The following is a 19,567-nucleotide window of genomic DNA, read 5'->3' as shown; positions in this document are numbered from 1 at the left end:
GTTGACATCCAATAACGGGCAGCATACAGTCCCTCACCGGTTCAATCAATGTCCTGGTGGACTGAACTAGGGCTGGCTGGAGTCCAGTCATCTAGCAGACTAGCATGGAGCTATTCCCACCAGATATGAGATTCCATCTCATCCTTTGGTCTTTGGATACTGCCGAGCTCAGGGACCCTTGGATGGCAAGACGCCCAGCTATATAAAGCCCCTCCTGCCTCCAAACTTCAACTTCTTTCAGCAGCACTCCAAGCCACAACTCAGTCACTTTATTTCAATACCTCCATCTCTTTGTTCATCCCTAATCAAAATGAAGGTCTCTGTCATCCTCTCTGCTCTGGCTTCCACTGCCCTTGCTGCACCCCTCAGTCTCCCCGGCCTGGAAAAGCTCCCTGTCCTCTCCAACCTGGGCGACCTTCTCGGCAACAAGCTGCCATCCGTCAGCAACGCCGGTGATCTCAACAATGTCCTCGGTGGTAAGCTTGGCGATCTCGGCGGCGACAGCGGTCTGCCCCTGGGAGATCTTCTCGGTGGTCTGAAAGACCTCCTCGGAAACCTAGGCGGCGGTGCCACCACCCCTGAGCCTCCCACTCCCACCACCCCCGCTGCCCCTGGTGCAGGCTCCGGACAGATCCTCCAAGACCTTGCCCCTGAGCTCAACGATATCCTCGTCGTGACCGGCCCCAACGTCAAGACCCTCCTCATCAAGCTCTCTCCCGAAGTCGCTGCCCTCGTTTCCGGTCTCGGCCTCCCCGGTCTCGGTGTTCCCCTCGGTGGTGTTGTTGCCTCTGCTTCTTCCGTTGGTGACCTCGTCACGGCCCTTGGCCCTCAGGTTGAAGGCCTTGTTACCGTTGTTGCCCAGGGCGTTGGCGCTCTCTTGATCGAGCTTTCTCCCCCGGTTGCTGCTCTTGTTTCTGGCCTTGGACTTCCTGGTGTTGGGGTTCCTCTTGGTACTGTTCTTGCTACTGTTGGAGGTGACCTGTAGATGTAAGTCTCCTTTCTTTTTCTTTTTCCTCTACTGTTATTGAATGAAGCTAACCTGTCAAGTTGAACTATCGTTTACAGTTATGATATCGCACAACTTATGATACCGAGATGGATACCGTTTACACTGGTTGGGGATGATTGAGATGTCATTCGGTGGTTTAGTTTAATTTACTATACACGTTTTAATTGCTCTTATGAGTCCATACATAGACCAATTCAGAATCTACGGCTTCATATACTGGAGTACTAGATAGTAATTATAATCCCGCCTTACTGTCTCATATTCAACTGAAAGCCTCATTAAAAACCCGACCAGTCAGCTCAGATTTCTTGAATGAGCTTTCTAATACACGACTGGGAGATGGGTGTATCTATGCTTCTATCTAAATCTGTTTAACAAACAATATAGCTACCGTGATCCCTACGTAATAACATTATCTCGATCAATATACCCGCCCTCTAGAACAAAATTACCTCATCCTGCCATTCAGTTCTAACACGGTTCATTCTTTAAATTGTTACAGGGAAGATTTAACGATTATACTAAGCGATATTCAATGATAGGATATATATTATTACTAGAATTCTATACCCCTCTACAGGACCGGAACACTATACCATCACCAGGGAAGGTATTACTTGGAGTATCTCCGCTTCTGCGATGGAATAAATGCCAAGTATCCTTGGTGTGGATGTATTAGGCTGAGTGTCTAATGATAAATATCAAGCTGCAAGGAAAGACTGGTGGAATGAAGACCAAGATGCCTGAGGCGGCTATAACGGACAGCGATGTGACCGGGCTTCAGAGCCATTTCCATGCGATGACTTTAATGAGGACTCTTAATAAGCCGGTATTAGTTCATATTATTAGGGTATTATGAACCAAGCTGGTAGCGGCAGCTTTAGATGCCTGTTACTAATAATCCAACTTGTAAAGCTAACTCTCACCTGCTTACATAGCCCTAAGCCCTAAAACGGATGACAGCAGCAACCGCCGTCAAGGCTTCAAGGCCTAATGCGGACCGATCCAGTCGAGCGGGGTGCAGGAATAGTTTCTTGGCTTTATAAGATAACTACTGCGAGAAAAGAAACCATGCATTCTAAGTCTGATTCCGAAACCGGTGCTCATTTAATCCAAACGGCCCGCGGTTTTGAGGATGAAGCGGATGTTGGATGCGGTTTTCCCACCAGTCAGAGGAGGCGTCAAGGGAGCCTTAATAAAAACCTAAAACGCTAAGACGACGCTTTTTTCCCATCTCCCTCGTGAATAATCATTTGAATTATATGGATGTGATATTTCGGGACCGGTGCCTTCCCGAGAATAGGTGCCTTTCCTGTTACCGTCACGGAGAATCTTCCTGTACACTTCCTGACTATTTTAAATATAATAATGATAAAAAAGATAGAACAGAGTAGAAGAGAAAAAAGAAAAACAAAGCTACCCCTCAACATCTCAAAAGAATATTTCAGAAATCATATCAACCCCCCCCCCACAAGACTTCTTGCTGAATTAAATAAAAAGCCCGGGCAGTACCTATGCATGGCTAGAAACGTTATCGGTACTCTCAATGTGGACAATATTGGCATTCGCATCGATATCAAGTTTCTTCTTCTTGATGGACTCCTTGACGGGGTTTTTGGCGTGGAAGATATGGTCGAGTTCTTCGAGCTATTGGTCTCGTTAGTAGCCATCATAAATAACGGTAGGTAGTGTATGGTTGGAAACATACAGTGCGGCCCTTGGTTTCAGGGATGAAGAAGTAGAACAGAACGGCCTGGACCATGCACCAGACGCAGTACACGACGTATGTCTTCCAGTGGATTCTGGAGAGTGCCACGGGGATACCGAACTGGTTTACCAGTAGGCCTGTTAAACGAAGTCAGTAAGAGTAACATGGTTAAAGGAAATAAAACCGGACATACCGATCTGGGTGAAAAGACTGGAAAAGCCCATTCCCTTAGCACGCATCTCAAAGGAGACGACCTCAACCGGGTAAAGGGCCTGCATGGGCGTCCAGCCAAACGAGTAGCAGATCTGGAAGATATAAACCCAAGCAAGCACGGCTTTGCTGACAGACGGGGCGACGGCATTCTGCTGCGCCTCGGAATCGAGATCCGTGATGTTGGCAATGGATGACGGCACAATGACCCCGATCCAGCAGAAGCAGCAGACGATGTTGACGATGATCAGCATGGGGCGCCGGCCGACTTTGTCTACGATGGTTGCCCCGGCGGCGGCGAAGACGACCTGGACTGCACTCATGCCGAGTTGGACGTTGATTTGGGTGACTTGGCCGTGGATACCGGCGGTGTCGAGGAATGCACTCAGATAGTACGTCACAATACCTGGATTGTCAGCTTGCTGGATGAGATTGAAGAGTAAATATGAACATACCGTTGCCAGCCCATTGTCCAAAGAGCGAGACGAAGCAGTTGCACAGGACACGATAGGTAGACCCGCGGTCCTTGAACAACGCCCGGTAATCCCACCATCTCTTATCAGAACCATCCATCTCCAGACTCTGCTCGTACTCCATCAACTGGAGCTTGACCCACTCGCTGTCCGGGTTCCCCCTGCCGTGGTACTCTGTGAGAGAGGCGACTGCCTTCTCGCGCTGTCCGCGGGTGTAAAGCCAGCGCGGGGACTCTGGGAGGAGGAAAGCGCCAAAGGCGACAATGCAGGGGAACATCAGCTGGAGACCGACGGGGATCATCCAGGAGGTGTTTCCCTCGTAGGTGAGGCCACCGCGGGCAGCACCGCTGGCGACGAGGGCTCCGACGGGCCACATGACGTTGTAGAGACCCCCGACGACGCCGCGATGGGCTGGATGGGCAGTCTCGATGACATAGGTAGGGCCGGCGGCGGACATGATGGAGACGCCGAACCCTAGGAAGAACCGGCCGCCCATGAACTGGTTGGTGGTCCCGGTGTTTACGATGCAGGTGATTTGGATGATGATGCCGAGGATGATGATGACAGCGCCGATGAACATGCCAGCACGACGGCCCCAGGTGTCGATGGCTGGGCCGACAAAGGGGATGGCTGCCACGGAGCCGATTTGGTACATCGCCGTGACGATTCCTGGACTGTCAGATTTAGGAAAGCACGAAGGGGCCTAAGACGTACCCGTGAATAGACCGGCATTGTCGACAGTAAAGTAGGCAGTGAAGGCGTCGTTGGAAAGCAAGGTACCGAACAGCGAGCCGTCATAACCATTTGCTGTCGAGCAGCAGAAGGCTACAAAGCTTGCTATGATGAGAACCGGCGACTCGAATATCCCGGGCGGCTCCTTGATCATGGCCTGCTGGAATGCCTCATCTCCAATGGCCACCTTGGTTACAACAGGCGCATGTTTCTCATCGACCTGTATTGTAGGAAGAAGGTTAGTGCTGGTGGAAGACAGTCGACTGAAGGACGACTCACCGGATCCCCGGCCGTAGAGTCTCTTTTCTCCTCGTTAGCCATGGCGAAAGCGACAAGTCTTTGACGGTGGAGCAAGACTGGAGAGAAGATGTAGGGACATGGCCCCTTTTATCTCGCCAGACTGTGCATCACAAGAACACACCAGGACCTCGTCCCGATCAAGCGAAGTCATGCCAGAATCGCATCCGTGGACAAAACGGACACGGGGGGTTCCTTTTCCTCTGTGTGCCTGATCCGGACGGCATTGGCTGGGTTGGTCCATGGCTAGCCAGCCAGCCAGTGAAAGAGAGACGCCATGGCCAATAACCCCAGCTGGAATGACAGGAGAGACAGCTTGCAGGGGTCATTCAGTCTGCATCCCGCACAGACTAACGGAGCTCGCTCCGTCCAGCCGGTTCGCCAAGCACGCCAGGACACAACTGGATATTGATAAGCGAGTCGAGCTGGATTGTTAGTGTTCAGAGTTGAAGCCAGAATACCAAAGTAATATAAGACAGTTCGGAGTCAATAAAGCAGGTTAGTTTAACTGTCAGGCTGCAGGCATTTTGCATGTTGAGACGTAGTTATTTATATATAGATCATTCCTGCCTCAGGCATAAATCGTTGGCCAATTTCCAACTTCTATACCAATAGCATATTCTCTACCAAGTTTCGGCGTATGATCCTTCCGCCCCTCAGCCCTATTGAAGGTCTTCCCGCACATGTAACGGCACTGAAAGCTCCAGGGTTCGTACGTTTTATTTTGATGTGTCGGCACAGGTTTCGGTTTTCTTCGAAAGGGTTCCGCTGGGTACTCCCTTGTATGAACATATTAAATCCCTGGTAGAACTATCAAAAAGTCTAATCGATCTAATTAAGACCCATGCCTTCTCCGCGGATCAGATTGATTGCTAGGCATGTTTTCATGTATGCCATTGGAACCGGCCTGGGCGGCCTTCTGGCTCTTCACTTCCAGCCCTCTCAGGCACTCACTCCATCTCCCCATCAAACCCTTTTGACGACCGCTGCTCTACTCTCTATTTCCACCATGGAGTCCACAGCAGTTTTTAAGAGGGTGAAAGCACTTGACAATAAAGCAACTCATTAAATCTATATCAATATATCCATTACACCATTTGCAAGATCACCGCTTAACAGCTTCCTCCAACAGCCCCTCCGTATGTCTCCAAACCATCTCTGCAACGCCCTGCTCACGGTACTTCTCCAGAATCTTCGCACTGCCTCTAACATCGCCCTTCCAATCCAACAAATACGCACCACCGCCCTTCTCCCCCGTAATCCCCGTCGCCACCTCACCCTCCCCAACCTGAACACCAGCTCCATCCCTGGAAGGATACCTCCCCGAAGCCAAATGAAACAAATGCCTCTCCCCGGCCTCTGCCAAATCCACCGAGAACGGCCACATCAGCGGCCACATCAAATAATTATACACCGCCGCCACAGGCGCCGGAAAGCTATTGGAATAGATATTCGTCCCCACAAGACCCGGGTATGCATGCACGAAGCCCACAGCCGGGTTCGTTGTCGCGAGATGCTCCATCGCCAGCGAGGTCATGGTGATGGAGTGCTTGTATGCGTTTAAGAGGGAGAAGGTGTGTTTCAGGTCCAGGTCGGATGTGTTGATGGGGAATTCGAACCCGCCGCCGTAGATGCTCACTACGCGGCTTGGGGCTGAGGACGGGGTCGAGGAGAGCAGGGGGAGCAGGTTCTGGATGAAGCGCATTCGGGCGTAGTAGCGGAGCGAGAAGAGGTGGTCTATTCCTTCAATTGTTTCTGGATTTCGTTAGGGTTAGCTGGTTGGACTTTTTGAGGCTGATGTATAAACTAGGATGATGGTGCGCACCGTTTCGCCCCCCGAGGGAAATCCCCCCAGGCGTCATGAAGAGGAAGTTCAAGTGTTTCTCCTTGGCGAGAATCTCTTTACAAGCTGCGTCGACATTGCGCGCCAGGGATGCGTCTGCTTCAATGAAGTGGAAGCGGCCCTTGGGGTTTGTTTGCTGGAGCTCGGACAGGAAGGGTGTAGCGCGGGCCTGGCTGCGGCCGACGATGTACGCTGTAGGGCTGTCGGCGTGTCGGGCGAGCTGGCGCAGGGTGCTCTGGCCAATGCCACTTGTGCCGCCGACGAACAGGGCGGTTATGTTGGGGATTGCCCGAAGGCGGGCGTTTGTTGCTTGGACGGTTTTTAAAGATACCATTTTGTTTGGGATTGTTGAGGATCCAGGATGAGAGGGAAGGGGGTGTCTGATTTATAGGTCATCTCTGCCAGCTCTGTGTCGTCATTCAACAGGCGGTGCAACGTAATGGCTTATGGAATGTGAGTCAAATATCCTTTTTACAGGGCGGATTGGAGACACTATTCGGAGAACTTGCGATGGGGCTGGATCTGCTGAGCTTAAAACGGTTTAGCCTCGCAAGATCCCTGTCGCCAAGGCTGCGCTAGACTGTAACGGGTTTAGATGATCGGTGCCTGTCCAATGAAAGGCTCGGCTTAGTTGACTTGGGCGGGACTGGCCGGGATCGCCAGTACGTATGATCATTGATCACTGGACCGAAGAGGCCCTTGATCGTTGAATGTGCGACAGGAGGGAAATTATGGCTCATCCTCTTAGAAGAGCTAAGGTCTGCCTAGATTATCAAGTCAGCCAGGGGCGTCTGTTCATGTATCAATGGTGACATGGTGTACTATTGTTGCAGGGTTGCACAGGACAAAGCTTATTCACGAGCCTCAGCAATTTAGGCTAAATGAGCTAAAACTTATAGTATGTCTGGATTTCACGATATAAATACACCTCAAGTCCTCAATAGTTCACGTAAACCCAATTGACGGCGTTCGCCGCAGAAGATAAGATAGCCCTGCGATAAGCACTGATAAGCCGATCACCGGCGGATCCCGTTGCGGGGGAGTCCGTCGCCAACAAGTCACCCGCATATAAGTATCGCCTGCTGCCTCCAGCTTCAGTTCGTGATAGCGACGAGTTTGGAGGCTATTCGCAAAATGCCTGCACCTACAGTTGAACCCCTCACACCACCAGCCGGGTCCGACATCGACTTTGGCGCAGTCGTCACCAACGCTGACCTGGAGAACTTGACAGGTACTCCCCTTGCTAGGCGGATAGGCCTGCGCACACCAGTACTAACACAGCCAGACGACGTTTTTGCAACAATAAGCGATGCCCTACATAAACATCTCGTCGTAGTCGTTAAAGACCAACAGCACCTCACCCCGAAAGCCCAGTACGAACTCACCCAGCGCTTCGACCCCTCCGCCTCGCAATACGGGCACGGCAAGACCCTCGACGCCAAACGCAGCATCCTGCACCCAGACCTTAAAACCGTGCCTCACCAGCCGCAAGTCCAGGTCATCGGCCACGGCTTCGTCGACTCCTACGAGGGCCTCAACAACATCCAGCTCAAACACCCCCACCACCGCACCTTCCACCGCGATCCTATCCCAGACGAAGATGACTACGACTTCACCCGCTTTTACCGCTGGCATATTGACGCCGCGCTGTACGACCTTTATCCACCACACGTCACGACTCTGCTGGCTGTGCGCGTTCCCAAAGGACGCCGCCAGACACTCCGGTACGATGACGGATCCATCGAAACACTCAATGTCCCGCTCGGCACAACGGCCTTCGTCAGCGGCGAGCGCATGTTCAATCTCCTCTCCGACGAAAATAAGGAGTTCGCACTGGGCAGTCGCATCGAGTACGCACCTCATCCGTACGTCCGCCACTCCATCCCCATCCATCCCTATCCAAAATTGGTTAACCAGTTAACTGCAGATACATCTGGATGTCCCCCGCGCGCTCCCACCCCACAGGACTAGGCCTATATACCGAAACGCTCGAACTCCCCCCCTCCTCCCTGCCACCCATCGACGAATCCAAAATCCAGATCCTGCCTATGGTCTGGAAGAACCCCGTAACGGGCAACCCGGCACTGCAGATCCATCCGGCAGCTGTGCGCAAGATCCATATGGCCGACGGGACGGTCATTGATGATCTCAAACGCGTCAGGGATATCGTGTATAGATTGCAGAGACCGGCGATTAGTCCGAGGTTTGTGTACCCGCATGACTGGGAAGAGGGGGATCTGGTGCTTTTCCATAACCGGGGGGTGCTGCATTCTGTTGTTGGGGCGTTTGGGGAGGGCGAGGTGAGGTTGTTTAGGCAGTGTAATCTTGCGGCGGGGGAGGCGCCGGTGGGGATGTTAACCAAGGGATAAGGTTGGACGGGTTAGAATGAGTATATACAATGTAATATAAACATGATAGAAATGCCATTCAATGATTCTTTTGGAATTTAAATCGCCTTTTGCAAGAGACTTCCAGCAAGGGAATACAATGCCGGAAATGCAATTCCATATACTGTCTGTCCTATTAATAGTATAGCCTAGCATGTAAACAGGAAGATCAACATCGCGGCGCTTGGTTTACCAGTGTCCAAGCCCTAAGGACTTTAAACCCGGGTTTCATTTCCTAGCGGCTTCCTGTCTTGTTCTAGAGGGCTTTTCAAATTTGGCGCATCTCACGTTATTACGCTCACTTTCTTACACCATCTTGAGACCCGAGTCCAACCATTGTCCAGAGCGTCGAAAGTTCCTCGACTAAGCCGGTCTGACCGGTCAATCTTTCTTGGAGATGGAATTAAAATCCGACTAAGATTTGGACTTCGGTTCAGAACCATATCAGCTGCTTTTATTGGTGTTGAGTCTTAGCATAGCCCCTGGGTCCGGAGCTTAAGCATACACCGTGTAGGCGTCGAAAGTTCCTTCTACTTCTCCATGTCGCATGGGTTACTCTTTGCAGGGAACAGCAGTAACCAAACGGCGATACGTCGGATATTTACTATTTACTTGTGGATCTGACCGGATCATAGCACAAACGAAAGGATCTCTGCTCTTTATTTTGGAGCCAGTGGAGTTGCTTACGGGCGGAAGAACCGGTTTGCGTGTGATGGGTTAGAGTCGCAGAGTTACAGATTTTGGGACCGCGGATAACGGCCTTTCCGAGTGTCCAATCTCTCGAGGGTGAGGGATCAGTGGACCGGACTGTAACAGTGATTATTTGAGGGTCTAGGTTCACTGCTATCACAATCCCTGCAATGGGGCGAAGAATAAGCGAGAAGCCCAAACATCGTATGACAGCAGACAGCCAAAGATAGACCGAGTCAAAAAAAATCATGGGGCGTAGAGGAGCTCACTGGTTCCTCGGCAATAATCTTGTCAATCTTCATATTCAGAGATGCCGTGGCATGCGGCTGAGCCTTGAACAAGTTGAAACGCCAGGAACCTGGGCTAATTGGACGTGCAGAATGTTTTGGCCCCAACTCTGCCATCTGGAGTTTTTGACGAGGAGATCGACGTCTGACGATTGGGGCTGATCCAGGACTGGCAAATTGGAGGGCGTCCTGGGGTATCCAGACTCCATGACGGCTGTGCTCTTCTCCACACTCTTCGTACTCTTCCAGCAGCCTCCATCTCGCCAGTTTTGGCCCCAAACTTCGATCGCGAAGGAAGAGGCTGCTGGTCGCCTAACAGTCAACAGACAACTTGACAAGACCATGATTGGAAACGATTGGATGCCATGGACATCCAGCAGAGGCTTCAATCTTGGCACCGACGATCACAGCAGGTTCAAGGCTTAGCAGCGCCGCATTTTCACACTATGAGACGCCTCCAAGCTAGCCTGGGGATGAACTACCCACGTAATGCATCTGACATACCCACATCTGCGCTGGCCTTGTTCGAGGCCTGTTTGTTGGCGCTGGACTCCACTGGATGTCCACCTAGGGCTGGGATGAAGTCCCAACAGTAACACTGCCTCCTGACTGCACGCTGCGCCCTGTGCAGTGGAGAGCCGGCCTGGTGCCTGTATAGGATGTATCATTGAGACTGTCTGAAAGGTATAAAGAGGGCATCGACACCCTCATTTTTCTCATCATCAACAACATCAATCAACTTCAAAACAACTCTTCTACACTCTACCAACCTCAAACACCAACCTCAACTTCAACCACTCTACACTACCAACATCACAATGTTCTCCACTTCTACTCTCTTCGTCTCCCTCATCGCCGCCACCGGCACCCTCGCCGCGCCCGCCGCCGACAACATCTTCCAGAAGCGTGAGCTCTCCTGTCAAGACAACGGCGGCGGCTACCGTCCCGTCGCGGCCGCGCAGAGCTGCGTCGACTACCTCAACAGCAAGAGCGGCGACGACTGCGCCATCGACGGCGAGAACGGCATCTTCGCCCAGAACGGCGACACTGTCATCGCCGGTAGCAATATCAGCGGCGACGACAAGGCGTCTTCTTCTTGGTATGTCCTCTTTTAACATGGTTTAATGTGCACTGCTAATACTCTTCTTAGCGGCGATGTTGCTGCTGCTGCCCAGGCCATCATTGATAGCTGCACTAACGCTCAGCAAGAGGTTGCAGGTGAGAATCTTCCCTTTTTCCCAGGCTTCCTAGGCTTCTTTCTTTCCTATAAGATAGTTTACTAACTGCTGGCTCGTCTAGGCCACAATGAGGCTCGTGGTAACGGCGACCTGATTATTTCCATCAACCACAAATAGATTTGAGTTTTACTGTGCTAGGATAGAGTTGCTACTTTCGCTTCGATGCATGAATGAATGATATCCATTTTATTATTGTGCTTTGTTCTCCGTAGTCTGTTTGCATATAACCGAGGCTGAATCAGAGGTATTGTCTTCTATACTTCACAAGAGTATATATTGTAAGCTCTCTACTCAGTATACCCAAACAATGCTTCGTCAGGACTACACTTTTCAAATTGCAGATGTCTTGAATTGTAATAGTCCAGTCTCCGAACTGCCTCAAAATGAGTACGAAACATTCCTACTCTATATTTCCACAAGATAAACCCTGAGATCCCTCGGCTATTAAACCAGCCCAGTTCGCAACGTAGTCCGATCCGGGGAAGCGGGGTTGGGCTTGAATCGGCGTCTGGGGAGCCAATATCGAGGGCCATTATTGACAGGGAACAGCTCGTGTTTAGCAGCAGGAGGCAGCATCTGAAATGGTCTCGTACGGAGTCCTGTTAAGTATTTATATGAGAGAACAATTCTATTCCAAATAATTAACGATTAGTAATATTTACTATTGACTGATCGTCAAATACTCTGGGTGTCCAATTTGGAGATAGCATGTAGCCCTGGACAGTGTGATGTAATAACTTAATCACTAATCAGCAAATAACAAACTGATTTATCGAAGATGAAAACAATGATGTGGGTGAGTCATCCGCTTCTCCAATTTGGGGACCGATGGAAGTGGGGAATTTCCCCAATTTCTTATCAAGAATTTTTTTGATCCCTTCATACTCAGAGAACATGAAATTGCTGTAAACAGTACTTTAGCACGGCAGCTCAGACAGAATGGTCATAAATATAAGGACGATGTAATGCTACTCAGCAGGAGTATGTTCTTGATTTTTAGAATGTTTTTTAGAATGTATATCTCTATAGCAAGTACAAGTACGTACATCAGGTCTTAAACTATAAGGCCGATCAAACGTTCTCCAATTCTCGGCACTCAATCCGGCCTCAATCCCTTATAAATCTCAACGCCCTCGTCCTGATCATATCTTGCCTGAGATCACAAGCCCGGACTTCATACACCTCTAACATGGCCACCGGCCACATCTCCAGCGCTTCAAGCTCCACACAACAAGAAAGCCGCCCCCAAACCCCAATCCCAGTTTCAGGATACATGGACGAAAAGAAAGCCCCGTCACAGGAAATCGAACACCTCTATCTAGACCTGGACACAACCCTCCCAACACCATGCATCACTGCACCCCCAGGACCAGGCCAGTCGGCGCCCCCCGACCCGCCCAATCTCGCCAAGTACACCTCGCCGTTCCTGTGGCCGAAATGGCGCAAGTCGCTGATGACCTGGATCTCGTGTGCGGTGACGGCGCTGGCGGGGTATTCTGCAGGCGAGATCACGCCGGCCTCGGGCCCCCTGACGCAGGAATGGGACATCAGCGCCGTGGTGTATAACCTAGGCATTACGATCTTCTGCATTGGATTTGCGCTGGCCCCCATGGTGCTGGCCCCGTTTTCCGAGATCAATGGGCGGCGCCCGATTTTTGTCGCGAGTGGGATTCTATTTGTTGCTTGTATTGTTGCGTGTGGCGGCACGAGGATTTTTGCAGGGTTCCTCGTTGCCAGGTTTTTCCAGGGCGTTGGTGCTTCGACTTTCTCGACCATGGTCGGTGGGGTTATTAGCGATATCTACCACGCTGAAGATAGGAACACGCCCATGGCGCTCTTTGCTGGCGCGGCGCTGTTCGGTACGGGCCTGGCACCGCTGATTTCGAGCGTCATCGTGCAGCATACATCTTGGCGTTGGGTCTACTGGTCCCATGCGATCGTGTCTGGTGTGTTTGTGGTTATTATCTTCTTCTTCTTCAAGGAGACCAGAGGCAGCGTGCTTCTGAGCCGCAAGGCGCATACCCTGAACAAGTACTACGACCAGCTCGAGGCCGCAGGCCACTTTGGCGTCTTGATGGGCGAGAGCCCGAACCCCAGGCGTATTCGGTGGAGGGTGAAGAGCGATGAGCAGCGCGCCTCGCTGGTGCAGATGATTAGCATTTCGCTGTATCGGCCTTTCCGTATGTCCCCCTCCCCTCCCTAGTTATGTATTGCAGTACTGATGGAGATAGATATGCTCGTTACCGAGCCGGTCGTCTTCTTCTTCTCCCTCTGGGTCTCCTTCAGCTGGGCTGTTCTGTACCTCCAGTTCGGCTCTGTGCCGCTCATCTTCGAAAAGAACCACGGCTTCAACATCGAGCAAGTCGGCGCCGTCTTCACCTGTATGTCCCCTTCCTTATCTACAAGCCCAATCCTTCAGTAAATTAACTAAAAACAGCAATGTGCGTCGGCTCCCTCCTCATCACCATCATAAGCATCTACCAAGAAAAAATCGCCAGCCGCTTCAACCTCCTCCCTACCACCCCCGAAGCACGCCTCTACTTCGTCTGCATTGAGAGCATCCTCATGCCCATCGGCCTCTTCTGGTTCGGCTGGACTTCCTCCCCGCACATCCACTGGATAAGTCCGACCATCGCAATCGGGTGCGCCACCATGGGCATTTTCTCCGTCTACCTCGCCGTCTTCAACTACCTGGCCGACACGTACCACCGGTACGCGAGCTCGGCGATCGCGGCGCAGAGCTGCTGCAGGAATCTGCTCGGCGGCGTGTTTCCGCTTGTCGTGAATGCGATGTTTAATAATTTGGGGTTCCCTGAGGCGTCGAGTTTGTTGGGCGCTATCGGGACCGCGTTGTGTGTTGTTCCTTGGGTCTTGGCTATCTATGGCCAGACTATCCGGGGGAAGAGTAAGCTGGCGAGTGAGCTTGCCAAGTAGCTGCGAAGGAAGTAGTTTTATGTGGACAGGTTTATGGAAAGGAGGAGAGCATTAGTGGAGTTTTTCGTTTTGGTGCCTATCTCTCTTGTTCGGCATAGCGTGCGTGTTCGGTGGATCAGGATCAGGATCAAGGATCTCTCGGCTAGGTGCATCAAAGTAATTATTTACCGCGTCAATATTAATATAGACATTCTAATATAGACTTCTGATCACTGACTTCTGGAAACTCATCGCCTTAGAGAATAGAAATAGGGCTGGGTGACGCCGCCGCTTAGTGGAGCGCATGCGTAACGGCGTAATAACCTTGAGCTGAAGATACAGTAGATTTAAATACGTAGTCAAATATTCTCACCCACTGGCGACTAGTGGCAAGCCGTATGTTCTAAAATCTAAACAGCTTCTGGTGCCACCGATCTACGGGATAAATCTCGGAATTACACGCCCGGTCCCACGCAGAGCAACAGGCATCCCCGTTTCCAGGCAATTCCTAAGCAAATAGTATCCAGGTGCGATATCCACTCGCTCTATTCTTGTCTAGAAAGGTGCTTATCCCGACCGCAGCCACGTGGATTACCGGATATGTACGCAGCAAGGAGGAAGTACTACGTACATAGGGCTGCGCATGCGGCTGCGGCTGCGGCTGTGGCAATCTTTCGTAGAGCAGTGTTTGGCTATTTAACATCGCTGGCATCCCAGAAGACTGAATTCCCATTGATTTCAGATTTATGAGCATCAAGTCTATACTTCATTATGGGTTTATTCTCGCACCACCATCACCATCACCACGGGACTGAGCAGAAACCTCCTAGCCCTCCTGGCCCTCACCACCACCACTCTCAACCTCATCCTCATCACCATCATCACCATCATCACCACCACCACAACAACCACCACAACAACCACCCACCACCAGGCGGCATGAACGGCCCCAACGGACCCTGGGGATACGGCCCGGGTGCAGCGGGTGGTTCCGGTCCTGGTCCCAGAGACCGTCCTCCTAGTCCCCGCGGACCATCGGGGCCTGTACAATTACATCACGATCACCATGGATATGGGGGACCTCCTCCTCCTGGACACCATGGACACGGTCCTGGTCCTGGCCCTGGAAATCATGGATTTCAACCACAAGGCCGTCCGGGTCCGGGTATGCATGGCCCTGGCGGCTTTGGTGGTCCTCCTGGACATGGACAGGGTCCTGGTCCTGGTCCGGGCTTTGGTCCTGGTCCTCATGAATTCCATCCACAAGGGCCTCCAGGGCCGGGTATGCATGGGCATGGACATGGGCATCCTGAACACCATGGGCATGGTCCGCATGGGTGGTGAAGCCGAACTGAAGCCGAGGTATGTTTTAACTGGAGTATTCATTGCTGTGTGTGTATCTTGTTGCTGATCTCGTGGGAATCAGTTCATAAATAAGTAATAAATAGACTGACTAGGCTGAGAGATGGAGAGGAATGTGATGAGAATAGCATGTTCGTTGGTTGGTTCTTCGTTTACTGTCTGGGCTGTGTACGGAGTCGGATTGGCTTGTCTTTATTTTTGGATGTAAATATATCAATAGCCGCATTGTTTGTTTTCTTTGTTTTTCTTTCTTTTCTTTTTCACATAAACTACTAGTGGAGAACCCTGTGGATACAGAGACATCAAGGTCTTATGAGCATCCTCCGCTGTTATGGTTATGCAGCATGTCAGAACCAGGGTTTTACTCCACGGCGTTTTATCTTCCCATCTTATTTTATTGACTGGTTTACTGTTGGATTTCCAGTAAATGACCCAATGAGACCATCGCTTCGCCGGATATGTCACTATTTCCGCCTCGGAATTCAATTCCGTAGGTAAAGGTGGATATGGCTGTCCATGAACTTTACAGGTTTTTGGCATACCCAATCCTGACCGATATATCTCTGCCGTGACACGACATCAACGATGCCTCTTGTGCAAAACAGAGTATGCAAACTGGTTAACAACCAAGAATTGACATACCCACCCAGATCTGCCGTGCTTATACTCTTACCCGGATGCGCTGTTCACGCCTATTTACGAGCATGTATAACAGCTTCTTATACAGATTTGATATATTATTTTAAGGCGGTTAAGACAGACTTGCAATGAATAACTTGTAATAAATAATCTGTAAACAACTCGTTATCTATACATTATCGGCGGAGAATTGAGTGGTCGGATATGTGACTAATACGCGCTTTGTCCTCTCCGTCTCTTCCGCGGCCAACTCAACTCTCTTTTTTTCTCTAAATGCGCTTTTCGCTCCGGACACTTGGATTGTGTAAACTGTCGCTGATTCCAGACCCGCGGGGCACACTTATATACATGACTCGCGGGCAGCCTATCCCATGACCGGTCGACATGCGCCTCGCTCCAAGAATGGTATGCTTACCTGCAGTCGGTTCTCCGCGGGAAACTCATGCAGCTGCTGATCGCTCGTTTACTTAGGATGCAGCACCTGCCGCCGCAGAAAAGTAAAGTGCGGAGAGGAGCATCCAGTCTGCCAGCGATGTTCCTCCCTCGGTCTTTCCTGCGAGTGGGGAGTCGTGCAACGGGGGAGATCGCAGGCTCCTGTCCATATCCAACCTGCCCACCCTCGATGGCCAGCGACGCCCCCGGCCACCACCGCCGTCACGCCCTCTGCGTTTGAACTGCCCGTGCCCAATTTCGACGCCGTCCCGCTGTCCCCTCGTTTCACACAAGACCTGGCCCCTGCTTCTCCGGGGGCTCTCTTCTCGGGATTATGGGATTCCACCCCGTTCACATTCACCGTCCCGACTCCGCTGTACCCGCCGCTCTCGGGGGCGGATATCGAATGCTCCAACTCGCTGACGCTGACGGAGCATGACCAGAAATACTTTCAGTACTTTCCGGCGTCTTCCATTGTATTTTACTATATAAAGTCATGGACGTGGAGCAGTTTCAATTATTTATACCAAGGCCCTGCCATCTCCAACAAGGTGATCATGCGCATGATCATCGCTCTATCTGCGAGTGACATGCACCGAAATGGCCTCGTTGTGCGGTCTCCCGGTCGTCCGACAGCAGACGATCATGCCCGATACCATTATGGGTTGGCAGTAAAGGAATTCCGCCAGCTCCTCGAGACCAGGGAAGGTCCGGTTTCGCAAACCGAGCTGGAGATGGTCTTTGCCACTATGTTTTTGATGATATCGTACGAGTGGCAGTTTGGCCAATCCGTCCAGGACCTCCAGCTTCATCTGCGCGGTGTCCGCTCGCTTCTAGAGTCGCACCCTAAGCTCTTCCAGATCAAAGATGTCGATGAGATGATACTGTCCATGGATTCCGCCCACGCGGAAGACTCGATTCCCAAGGTGTCGTTCATCCCAGAGCAATTGCTCCTCTGGATTCTGTATGTTCCACACTATTCTTGTCCAAACACCTACTAACCGACCTAGGTACATCGACTCAAGCTGTCGGCCAATGGGCATGACAGAATCGCTGTACGAATACGCACTCAACTCGGGAAATCCAGCTATCCATCCTGATCGGCTCTATCGCTGTGCTCGCCTATGGGGTCGGTGTTTCTGGGGTACACAGTACCCTGACCAGGAAGTTACGGATGATATAGAGAACTACCGTGCTCTGGAGCTCTTGCACGCAGACATGATGCTCCGCCACAAAACGTGGCAAGCGCTGATGAATGACCCCGTTGAGACAGCCCACCAAGCGAAGCCAATCTTGAAGGAAATAATGGCCATTCGTGAAGTACGCCACTTTCCCTATCTCCTACTCACGGTTGAATATGAACTGACGATAGCAGCAATTCTCCGATCTATTCCTAACAGCCAAATTCGCCGGATCCGTCTCCCCCCGCCGCACTCTCATCACCATCAACCTCGCAGTCACGAATTTCTACGCCCAAGTCCTCTTCCACCGCCGACTCTTATACCCCCCAGGCCCACCATCCCTATTCCACCGCATCGCCGTGTCAAACATCATCGAGATAGCGCAGAAGCAGTACAACGCAGACCCGCGCCTCATGCGCCGTCTCCACTGGCCGCTTCTCATGGCTGTCATTGAGACGGAAAATGCAGCACATCGGGCGTGGCTACGGGACCGTCTGCTTGACCTGAGATTGTACCATTCGGAGTACCTCTGGGCTAGTGATCTAGCGGATGAGATCCTTGCTCTGCAGGATGCAAGTCAGGGGCAGTATGCTGATGTAGCGGCTTTGCTGCGACAGCGTTCATGTGGATGAATCGCGTCCGTGTCATCAACCTTATCCTTATTTCAGGCCTAGTCTTGAACCCGGGGTGGATAGTTGGCGACCTAATCGACGACCTAATCGATGCAGACTCATCGCCACCATCATCCCATAGGCAATTTCTAATATGCGCTTACAAACTACGTTTCTGAGCCTGAATTTCCGCTACTGATGAGTGAGTTTACGACTTAATTTCTTCATTCTGAATCGTACAGGTAGCTAACGTATTCAGGGATATTTTGCGGGAAGTCTCTTCACGAAGCCCCGTTCCAAGCAGCGGAAATCCAGATCTGGAGCTATGCAATCTGCTATCCAAAAGCAACGATCACGGTTTAAAATTTCTAATTGAAGACAACAGTCTTGTGTCCATTCAGCAGAACCCTGCGCTCAGCAAAGTACTTCACCGCCGCAGCCAGGACATTGCTCTCGACGTTACTTCCAGCATGGGTCAGCTCCTTGGGGCTCAAGCCATGGTTCACGCGCACAACATTCTGCTCGATAATCGGGCCCTCGTCGAGATCGCTCGTGACGAAGTGCGCCGTGGCCCCGACAAGCTTCACGCCGCGGTCATAGGCCTGGTGGTATGGCTTGGCGCCCTTGAAGGAAGGCAGGAAACTGTGGTGGATGTTGATGATTTTGCCAGACATGGCCTCGCACAGAGTCGGCGACAGAACCTGCATGTACCGCGCCAGCACGACCAGCTCGATCTCGTACTCCTTGATAAGTTCCAGGATCCGCGTCTCCTGCTGCTGCTTTGTATCCGCCGTCACGGGGAGGTGCATGAACGGCACCTTGTACGTTGCGGCGAGCTGCGCGAACTCCGGGTGGTTCGAGACGATCAGCGGGATCTCGACGGCCAATTGGCCGGTTGATTGCCGGAAGAGGAGGTCGTTGAGGCAGTGGCCGATCTTCGACACCATGATCAACACGCGGGGCTTGTGATCTGCGGGGAGGAGCTGGAAGGACATGGAGTGGGCGGTGGCGATGGGGTCGAAGGCCTTGCGGAGAGATTCGAGGGAAGGGGCGCTGGCGTCGCTGGAGCCGGTTGTTGTGTCGGGACCGAAGTGCATGCGCATGAAGAAGCTGTGGGAGGTAGGGTCGCCGTATTGCGAGGAGTCGATGATGTTCAGGTTGTGCTGGACCAGGAAGCCGGTGACGGCGCTGACGATCCCGGGCCGGTCGGGGCAGGAGAGGGTGAGGATGAAGCTCATGTTGAACGAATTGGCTTGTGTTGAATCAATTCAAGGCTGTGTATTGAGAGACGGGGAGGATGGAGAGAGGAATGAGGGGAGCAGAGTGTGCCGCCGGTTTGACTCACTGTAAAACCGTGGGGATCCTTGCCGAATTCGGAGAGCTCGAAACCTCACGTGCGTTTCGCATCCGCTTGCAGTGCTGAGTCAGTGATTAGATTGATAAGATCAAAAGCCTAAAGTGAGGGTAAGGGCTTAGGGCTCGCGGCCAGGGTTTGCGAGGTCATTCCGCCAACATTACAACTTGAGCGAAGACGGAGATGTCGCCGGGACTGCGG

General features: G+C 51.8%; 9 protein-coding genes across 9 annotated transcripts; 6 read left to right on the top strand and 3 right to left on the bottom strand.

Annotated features, from left to right (window-relative positions):
- Positions 1-310: 310 nt before the first annotated feature.
- Positions 311-985, top strand: APUU_11556A (uncharacterized protein; the record flags this gene model as incomplete). The annotated part of the gene is made up of 1 exon (XM_041697659.1): positions 311-985. One exon carries the CDS (start codon positions 311-313, stop codon positions 983-985), a length of 675 nt encoding a protein of 224 aa, XP_041550922.1.
- Positions 986-2,521: 1,536 nt separating this feature from the next.
- APUU_11555S (uncharacterized protein) lies at positions 2,522-4,453 on the bottom strand (the record flags this gene model as incomplete). The annotated part of the gene is made up of 6 exons (XM_041697658.1): positions 2,522-2,656; positions 2,718-2,854; positions 2,911-3,333; positions 3,383-4,069; positions 4,115-4,352; positions 4,412-4,453. The coding sequence occupies 6 exons, from the start codon at positions 4,451-4,453 to the stop codon at positions 2,522-2,524; spliced, it is 1,662 nt and encodes a 553-aa protein (XP_041550921.1).
- Positions 4,454-5,534: 1,081 nt separating this feature from the next.
- On the bottom strand, positions 5,535-6,606 carry APUU_11554S (uncharacterized protein; the record flags this gene model as incomplete). The annotated part of the gene is made up of 2 exons (XM_041697657.1): positions 5,535-6,184; positions 6,255-6,606. The coding sequence occupies 2 exons, from the start codon at positions 6,604-6,606 to the stop codon at positions 5,535-5,537; spliced, it is 1,002 nt and encodes a 333-aa protein (XP_041550920.1).
- Positions 6,607-7,406: 800 nt separating this feature from the next.
- Positions 7,407-8,641, top strand: APUU_11553A (TauD/TfdA family dioxygenase; the record flags this gene model as incomplete). The annotated part of the gene is made up of 3 exons (XM_041697656.1): positions 7,407-7,503; positions 7,558-8,137; positions 8,200-8,641. The coding sequence occupies 3 exons, from the start codon at positions 7,407-7,409 to the stop codon at positions 8,639-8,641; spliced, it is 1,119 nt and encodes a 372-aa protein (XP_041550919.1).
- A 1,813-nt stretch (positions 8,642-10,454) lies between these two features.
- On the top strand, positions 10,455-10,991 carry APUU_11552A (uncharacterized protein; the record flags this gene model as incomplete). The annotated part of the gene is made up of 3 exons (XM_041697655.1): positions 10,455-10,735; positions 10,787-10,854; positions 10,936-10,991. The coding sequence occupies 3 exons, from the start codon at positions 10,455-10,457 to the stop codon at positions 10,989-10,991; spliced, it is 405 nt and encodes a 134-aa protein (XP_041550918.1).
- Positions 10,992-12,063: 1,072 nt separating this feature from the next.
- On the top strand, positions 12,064-13,808 carry APUU_11551A (MFS transporter; the record flags this gene model as incomplete). The annotated part of the gene is made up of 3 exons (XM_041697654.1): positions 12,064-13,054; positions 13,106-13,255; positions 13,312-13,808. The coding sequence occupies 3 exons, from the start codon at positions 12,064-12,066 to the stop codon at positions 13,806-13,808; spliced, it is 1,638 nt and encodes a 545-aa protein (XP_041550917.1).
- Positions 13,809-14,853: 1,045 nt separating this feature from the next.
- On the top strand, positions 14,854-15,220 carry APUU_11550A (uncharacterized protein; the record flags this gene model as incomplete). The annotated part of the gene is made up of 2 exons (XM_041697653.1): positions 14,854-15,149; positions 15,214-15,220. 2 exons carry the CDS (start codon positions 14,854-14,856, stop codon positions 15,218-15,220), a joined length of 303 nt encoding a protein of 100 aa, XP_041550916.1.
- Positions 15,221-16,159: 939 nt separating this feature from the next.
- On the top strand, positions 16,160-18,033 carry APUU_11548A (Zn(II)2Cys6 transcription factor; the record flags this gene model as incomplete). The annotated part of the gene is made up of 4 exons (XM_041697651.1): positions 16,160-16,193; positions 16,260-17,184; positions 17,231-17,540; positions 17,596-18,033. The coding sequence occupies 4 exons, from the start codon at positions 16,160-16,162 to the stop codon at positions 18,031-18,033; spliced, it is 1,707 nt and encodes a 568-aa protein (XP_041550915.1).
- A 347-nt stretch (positions 18,034-18,380) lies between these two features.
- APUU_11549S (formyltetrahydrofolate deformylase) lies at positions 18,381-19,250 on the bottom strand (the record flags this gene model as incomplete). Its single annotated transcript, XM_041697650.1, has 1 exon — positions 18,381-19,250. The coding sequence occupies one exon, from the start codon at positions 19,248-19,250 to the stop codon at positions 18,381-18,383; it is 870 nt and encodes a 289-aa protein (XP_041550914.1).
- Positions 19,251-19,567: the final 317 nt, after the last annotated feature.

This window comes from Aspergillus puulaauensis, chromosome 1 (assembly GCF_016861865.1).
Source record: "Aspergillus puulaauensis MK2 DNA, chromosome 1, nearly complete sequence".
Lineage (NCBI taxonomy): Eukaryota > Fungi > Ascomycota > Eurotiomycetes > Eurotiales > Aspergillaceae > Aspergillus > Aspergillus puulaauensis.
Note: the sequence above shows the minus strand (reverse complement) of the source record. Positions and strands in the feature narration are given on the sequence as shown.